The following is an 8,488-nucleotide window of genomic DNA, read 5'->3' as shown; positions in this document are numbered from 1 at the left end:
AGGTAGCTGTCCGGTAGCATTGATAGCATATAGTAAAGTTAGGGACCAAGAGATAGGCTAGATAGGCCTGATTTGCCTTGCAGGTGGTGTGTTCCAGACGTCTTCGCCATTGGTGTGTTTGTCTGTACAAGCGTCCCCAGGAAGCCACCGCTCCACAGATGCATCAGTGTTTGTCCTCTCAAGCCGGATTGTGTTACGCCCTGCAAGCCAGCTCATCAGGGGCTCCTGCAACTGAACTGTGCCACAGGGCCTACATTGAGGTATTGGTGTTAAATGTTTTTAGTTATATATCCAGATATATAGATACATATATACACTGTTCTTCTCAGACATATGTACATTCTTCTTGTTATTGCTTTAGTTGTATGTAATGCCATCACTTTATCATATATAAAGTTTCACTAATCACCTGCTGGTATGTCTGCATATCTTTACTCTTAGAAATCTATGCTGGGTGTATTAGTACTACTGCTGTCAGTTATTTTGGGTATGTTACTAGTTACTGTCCTGGAAAGGGATCATCTCTACATACACTGGAGCCCTGTTCTTGGTGGAGGCACTGCCACTTATATATTCATAGTCCACTCTTCCTTTAGCGAAGGCTCTGGCTCATTTAGTTACCCACAGGTTAGCGCCATAGCCTGTGTGGAGAGGGCAACTTCATATGACCCCCCTATAACAGGGCTACACATAAATCACTGAAACAAGTATATCAGGTTGTATAACAATACATCATATAAAGTGTAGACATTTGGCGACACAGGAGAAACAAGAGGGGGATTACCCTAATTTCCATATGATGTGTCAGAGGATATTTCCAAATGGTCACAAAGTAAATGTACAAAGATAATAACTAAAGACAAAAAGTAAGTGACTTATAGGGAAACCCAATAGCGGTCAGTCCAAAGGAAAACGACTGACATGCACGGGCCACCGACCACACCATACTGTACAATGGTGGATCCATTCGGATGTAAAAAGAAGCTTACAGCTCCATCTCATTGCTGAAATTGTAAATATAATTTATCCTTTCTGACCAAAACAAACATTTTTTTCCGGTCTTTTTTTAGTTTAGAATATAAATGTTTGGGGCATTCAAGCTCTGTATTTGATGTGGTTGTAAAGGCTCAAGGTTTTTGACCTTCATGCGTGAAGGTCAAAAACCTTCTGTGTGCAGCAGCACCTTCAATACTTACCTGAGCCATACCTTTATCCAGCGATCTGCATGAGAGCAATGGCTCTCCCGGGTCTCTTCCTCCTTATTGGCTAGGACATCAGCAAGAGCCATCAGCTCCTGCTACTGCCAATCACAGTCAGTGAGCCAATGAGGAGAGAGTGGTGGCGGAGCCTAGCCACGCTTTGTGTGTGAATGGACACACAGAGCTGCAGATCGGGAGCAAGCCTGCTCAGGTGCCCCCATAGCAAGCTGCTTGCTATGGGGGCACTTGGCAGGAGGAAGAGGCCAGGAGCTGGGACCCAAAAAAGAAGAGGATTGGACTTCTCTGTGCAAAACCAATGCACAGAGCAGGTAAGTATGACATGTTTGTTATTTAAAAAAAAAAAATGCCTTTAATTTCACTGTAACATGTTGTGTTCACCACAAGGTGTTACATCATCTTTCTTTCTAAAGAACATAAAACACGCAAGAAAATGGACATAGAAAGGTTAAGCATAATCAGTAATCACATTACATTATAAAGCATATTTACAAGTCAAGACATTAGGGAGGCTTAATGGTTTGCCCAGATTTTATTATTGGCATGTTGATGTTTTCAGGTGGATAGGTGGATTTGTGTGCTCGGCATTTATAGAGTATTTTTTTTTGTTTTTGGTATGTGATATAGACTTAAGCCCCATACACGCAGGCAAAATGTAGACATTTGCCAGTTAAAAAAAAAAAAACAGTCAACATTCTGCCCCTTTGTATGTTGGTCTATCGGACGCAAAAGCTGGAAGACACCAGCAGCTGACCATCTCCTGATCAGCGCTCTCAGTCAATGGCAGAGAGTGATGATCGGAGTGTTCTGGTGGGGGGGGGGGAACCCCCTTGTTAGAACACATCAGCCTACCTGCGAGATCGCTACACTAACCGCGCGTGGTTAGTACAGTGTCTCCGACCGGAGCTGTCAGGTTTTTTTCGTGCACCCCAGCGGTACAACTGTTTAGTAGCTCTACACTCAGTTTTCAAGCTCAGTGTGCTGCAACACATGGCTAATGTTTATCTCTGGCATCAAAGGTCTAGAGAAAGTGTATTTTAGGTAAATACCCATTAACCAATACCAAGCACTTTCACTCCCTTCCTGCCAAGGCCAATTCTCAGCTTTCAGCGCTGTCGCACTTTGAATGACAATTGCGCAGTCATGCAATGCTGTACCCAAACGAAATTTTTATCATTTTTTTTTGAAGCAGATAGAGCTTTCTTTTGGTGGCATTTGATCACCACCGAGTTTATAATCTCTTGCTAAACTAATGAAAAAAGACAGAAAATTAAAAAAAAAAGGTTTTCTTAATTTCTGATATAAAATTTGTAAATAAGTAATTTTTCTCCTTTTACTGATGTGCGCTGATGTGGCTGCACTGATGGGCAATGATAGGTGGCACTGATGGGCAGCCTTTATGGGCACTGATAAGTGGCACTGATGGCCATTGATAGACAGTACTGATAGGTGGCACTGATGAGGAGGCACTGACAGACATCACTGATGGGCACTGAAAGTCAGCACTGATGGACACTTATTGGCATCACTGGTGGGCACATGTGGGCATCAGTGGTGGTGTGCTGTGATTGGACATAGCTGATCACATAGTATAGATCCTACGTCATAGGGTCCTTACCGTGATCGGAGATGCGGTGCAACACACTGCACCACCGATCGACGTGCTGCTCGCCCCTCAGGGGCACACACGAGTGGCTTGTTCGGAAGGACATCATATGACATCCAGTCAGAACAATGAAACCCCTGCCTGGCGTCATTTTGCTATAGGCTTAGCGGGAAGGTGTTAAACATCGGAATTACTCAGTGGTAAATACCTGTTTTTACTAATGTATATTGCACATTTGAGACACTAGATTGTCTCAGGAGAAAGCACGTGTTTACATTTTTTAGGAGGTTTGCTAGAGGGTTTCAAAATCCTTTCATTTTCTACCTCTAGCAGTGAATATGGGAAAGGGGGATATACCAGAGACAATGAAGAATAGGCTGAAACCTCAGCCGCACAATCAGCATGTAGGCAGGTGTAGTTTGGCCTCCCTGCACAGTTGGCACTGACAGCACCACCATACAAAGAGAGTGGAGGATAGGAAGAAATCACATTCCTCTTAGGCCTCCGTAGGGGTCATAGGTAAGCGGCTGTCCAATTGGATGCTGCTGCCTCAGATTACTCAGCAGCCATGCCAAACAAAGTTTTTAGCTCAAATTTCTTAGAAAAAGAGGCAGCTAGCAAATGGGAAGACAGCAATAAGTACCAGTAAATGCTGTGTTCCAATTACCCAAAAAGACTATATTACCACCAAATCAATCAAAGGACCACTGTAAAAATACACAATCACTAAATTACAACTCCCAAACAAGCCCCCTAAGTGGCTACTTCTTTCTAATCAACTTCAAACTAAGAGATGTTGAGAAAATAAGAAATATTAAGGAAAATAGCTGAAATTCTAAGCTAAAAATCACTTGTTAGAAAAACAAAACTACTGCCTCTTGGTAATCCAGCCCAAAATCAGAGATCAGTTTTAATTTTTTAGATGCCTAAATAATGACGGTGGGAAAGTCAAGTCAAAGATTCTAAAACTATACACCCATCGATCAATTTACATGAAACTTGAAAATGAATTTGCATCTTAGAAACATGGACTATGAAGATATAGTTTCATTGTAAATTTAGTGTTTTAAAATTTCTGAACATTTTTTTAATGCTGTTTCTGATCTTGTGGTTCCTCAGGCTGTAGATGAGAGGATTCAACAATGGAGTTGTCACAATGTAGAAAAGAGACATACATTTGTTTGTATTAGGTGATCTCTTATCAGCTGGTGTCAAATAAATGGCCATTAAGCTCCCATAATATGTGCACACAGTGGCCAAGTGCGAGTTACATGTAGAAAAGGCTTTCCGTCTTCCATTGGTTGAAGAAAGGTGTAATATAGTGAAGGAGATGAAGACATAGGTCACAATAATAAAGGCAAATGGAATAAAAACAACTATAATTGAAAGAGAAAGATCAACCATTACAAAAAGGGAAATATCTGAGTTAGACAACTCTATCACTGGACCAGAATCACAGAAGAAATGGTCAATGTTCTTCCCATCACAAAAATGTAGCTGGTACACCAAAATGAATTCACCCGACACAAAGACAACCAACAACCAAGACCAGACCACCATCATAAGACACACATGGGGCTGCATTATTGAATGATAATGCATTGGGTTACATATGGCCAAATATCGATCATAGGACATAATTGCAATAAGTAAACATTGCACAATTCCACAATTAGCAAACCAATGCATTTGGATGATGCAGGCAGTAACAGAAATTGTAATTCCATCCTTTAGTATAATTTCTAACATCATTGGGATAATGGTGGTGGTTAATATTAGGTCAGCTATTGCCAAGTGTTTGAGGAAGTAGAACATTGGGATTTTAAGATGGTCATTAATCGATATTAGAACAATAATAATGAAGTTTCCAATTAATATCACTATATAACACAAGAAGAACACAATGCAGAGAAGAGTTTTAAATGTATGGAGGCTTTGAAATCCAAGAAGAAAAAACTCATCGACTTCAGTTTGGTTGTCTTCACACATGTCTTCAAGAAAGAGTCACCAGAAGAACACAAAAATGGTCATCCTTCTGTTGTGTTCTTGTTCAAACCTTTTAATGTAGTATCTTTAATAACACAAGAATTTTGTATCATGAACGCCTTTTGTAAAATCATATAAAGTGGAAATAAAGGTTAACTCTATTTCTATGAAAAATGAATAGCAAATCAAAAAAATAATAATATAGAATATTATTTATAGAATATACAATTGCTATGCAAGCCATATTGTGATGTAATGTTATTAAAAATCTTGTTAGCCTGATGAAGGAGCACACAAGTTTTGAACACATGCCACACTCTTACTATGCCATAATAGTGAGAGGTGATTTCGCAGGCAACAGTGGGACACACCGGAGGAGAATATTGGGTATAGGATGGGCAAAAGGGACATTCAGGTAACAAAATAACAGAAGGGACAGAAAAAAATGATCCATTGATCGACTTCAGTATAACCAGCCTGCCTAACCAGCCTGCTAATTATTTTTCATTGCTCACTACCAGCGACTATAATCCTCAAGCAGTGATCATTGTTTTCAGACAGCGGGAAAACCTTCCACTCTCAGAAAGAATACAAGAGCTCCACTGGAGAGTGTTACAGACCCAACCAGAAATTTTTTTTTGGAGGGGATAATGGGCTACCCTTCTACCCACCGATTATGGCCCATGGGGATTTTGTCTGCTTCTCCCAGTCAGAGCATGGAAAAGAGTTCAGTTCAGCCTCTGATCCTGTGGAGAGAGCAGATCATTCTCTAATGATGGACAAAAATGTGATGAACACTGAGAGCGAGGCTTGGATTAATTCTCAGAATAAGGACAAAAAATCTTCCCTTCTGGAATGGATGGAAAGGTGTAATATTTATCTTGTACAGGTTAATGGTCAGAAGAAATATGGTTGCCCTCCTGCAGACTGAGTTGGAGAAGCTCCTCCGCTTGGGACAGAAATATTTATCAACAATCTCCCTCAAGAAATCTATGAAGATAAATTAATTCCACTTATTCAGACTTCTGGAACACTGTTTTGTCTTATGATGACTTTTCAATGGACAAATTACACAAGTGAAAGCCAAACATCTGAAAGACAGCATGTGTAATGTACTTTGTGTATTCAGGGCTGTAGATTTGTTGCCGGGCTGTCTGGGATGGGCACTCCCTGACTAATTAAAGCTTGCCTGAGTGCCTGGCTGTTGATTAGCTTAATGTTAATTAGATCACTGTTTCATTAGGTTACTGTTAGCTGCTAGCTATTCATTAGATGTACTGTTAGATGCTCTGATGATATTACTGTTTAAAGTTTTCATTGTTTAGGATAATGTGATCAAGCTGTTATCTGATTGTGTGTGGTATAAATTCTCTGTGAATTTACAATAAAGTGAGTTTCTGTTTTCACCTCAGCTAGTGTCGTCTAGTTCTTGGGTGCACTTCTAAGCTATAGAATACCTTGTTCTTGGTTGCAGAATGGAGGAAGCTGTATCTTGACGGAGGCACCCAGGCGGGGTGCCAGGCGGTCCGTCACAGAGGGATTTCACCATCAACACTGAATGTGGTGATGGAGGAATCAAGCAATTTTCTTTCTTTAAACCCATGGTTGAAGGAAAGACATTTGGTTAAAGTATGACCGGCCTAAGGAGCCATTTTGCAAAGTAAACAGCAAACAGATTTAATGTATTCCACTCTCAACCCCCTAGACTTTCATTCTCACCTATCCTTCATTCCCCCACTGATTTCCTTCATATTGAAGAAAATATACCTAACACTTCCAGTTATGGAAGGGCATGTAACTCATTTCATGTGAAAGTGCAGGGCTAATCATCAAGCACCAATGTTGTCACAAGTAGGGATGAGCCGAACACCCCCCGGTTCGGTTCGCACCAGAACCTGCGAACGGACCGAAAGTTCGCACGAACGTTAGAACCCCATTGACGTCTATGGGACTCGAACGTTCGAAATCAAAAGTGCTCATTTTAAAGGCTAATTTGCATGGTATTGTCCTAAAAAGGGTTTGGGGACCCGGGTCCTACCCCAGGGGACATGTATCAATGCAAAAAAAACTTTTAAAAACGGCCGTTTTTTCGGGAGCAGTGATTTTAATGATGCTTAAAGTAAAAAAAAAAAAAGTGAAATATTCCTTTAAATATCGTACCTGAGGGGTGTCTATAGTATGCCTGTAAAGTGACGTGTGTTTCCCGTGTTTAGAACAGTCCCTGCACCAAATGTCATTTTTAAAGGAAAAAATCTCATTTAAAACTGCTTGCGGGTTTAATGTAATGTTGGGTCCTGGCAATATGGATGAAAATCAGTGAGACAAACGGCATGGGTACCCCCCAGTCCATTACCAGGCCCTTTGGGTCTTGTATGGATATTAAGGGGAACCCCACACCCAAATTAAAATAAGGAAAGGTGTGGGGCCACCAGGCCCTATATACTCTGAACAGCAGTATACAGGCTGTAGGTTTGTTGTTAAGTAGAATCTCTTTGTAATTTTGAACGGGTACATTTTTAACGTGTTTAGCTCCAGCCAAAAAATCTTTTTTAAGCTTTTTGGAAAACATAGGGAAGGGTTATCACCCCTGTGACATTTGTTTTGCTGTCTTTCCTCCTCTTCAGAAGATTTCACCTCACTTTTTGTCCCAATGGATTGGAAAGCGTCAGTGGAAAGGAGAAATGTTTTTCCCATATTAACTCTTACAGGAGAGAATTTCCCTTCCTAGGGGTAGATTTATTCTCACTTCCTGTTGTCTCCTTCCGTTTGCAAGTAGGAGTCGTTTGTAAGTTAGTTGTTTGAAAGTAGGGTCCTGCCCTATATACTCAGCAGAAATTTGAGCCTTAGGTGTTGCTGTGGCCACAACACTGTAAGCCCTCACAGGGCTCTGCTGTGAAATATTAGATCAAGAAATGTAATGACATGCCCCTGTTGAACAGGAGCTGAAAAATTAGGCCTTAGGCACTGGTGCTGGTGCCACAACACTGCAACCCCTCACAGACACTCTAGTTGGAATGCAGGAACGAGCCCTGCTGCAAAGTATTACATCAAAAATCGTAATTACACGCCCCTGTTAAACAGGGGCTGAAAAATTGTGCCTTAGGCACTGGTGGTGGCGCCCAGAACCAAAAATGCTCTTACAAGCTATCAGCGTGATGATTGAGGAGGAAGAGGATAATTACTGAGGAATAGTCACTCAGCATCAGCATAGGCAGTCTTTGAAGGGATCTGAGATTTCAAAAAAAATTATTCGGTTACATCAGCATCAGGTGCTTGGTAGCTGGTGGTGATCCAAGACTCATTCATTTTTATGAAGGTCAGTCGATCGACCGAGTCAGTGGACAGACGCACCCTGTGATCGGTTACCACGCCTCCAGCAGCACTGAATGTGCGTTCCGAAAGAACGCTGGATGCAGGACAGGCCAGTAGCTCAATTGCATACTGTGCAAGCTCTGGCCAGTGATCCATCCTCAAGACCCAGTAACCCAGAGGATTTTCGGTGGGAAAGGTGTCCAAGTCTGATCTTGCCCCTAGGTATTCCTGCACCATGTAAAACAGACGCTGGCGATGGTTGCTGGAACCAATCATACCTTGGGGCTGCGGACCAAAAAATTGTCTGAACGCATTGGTCAGACGGCCACCTTCTCCACCGCTCCTTCTTTGACTGACCGAAGCCTCA

General features: G+C 41.6%; 1 protein-coding gene across 1 annotated transcript; it reads right to left on the bottom strand.

The window, feature by feature from the left end:
* Positions 1 to 3,870: 3,870 nt before the first annotated feature.
* LOC141134167 (olfactory receptor 5P56-like) lies at positions 3,871 to 4,812 on the bottom strand. The gene has a single exon (XM_073623751.1). It carries the CDS (start codon positions 4,810 to 4,812, stop codon positions 3,871 to 3,873), a length of 942 nt encoding a protein of 313 aa, XP_073479852.1.
* Between the last annotated feature and the right edge of the window lie 3,676 nt (positions 4,813 to 8,488).

The sequence above is a fragment of the Aquarana catesbeiana genome, linkage group LG03, assembly GCF_042186555.1.
Source record: "Aquarana catesbeiana isolate 2022-GZ linkage group LG03, ASM4218655v1, whole genome shotgun sequence".
NCBI lineage: Eukaryota > Metazoa > Chordata > Amphibia > Anura > Ranidae > Aquarana > Aquarana catesbeiana.
Note: the sequence above shows the minus strand (reverse complement) of the source record. Positions and strands in the feature narration are given on the sequence as shown.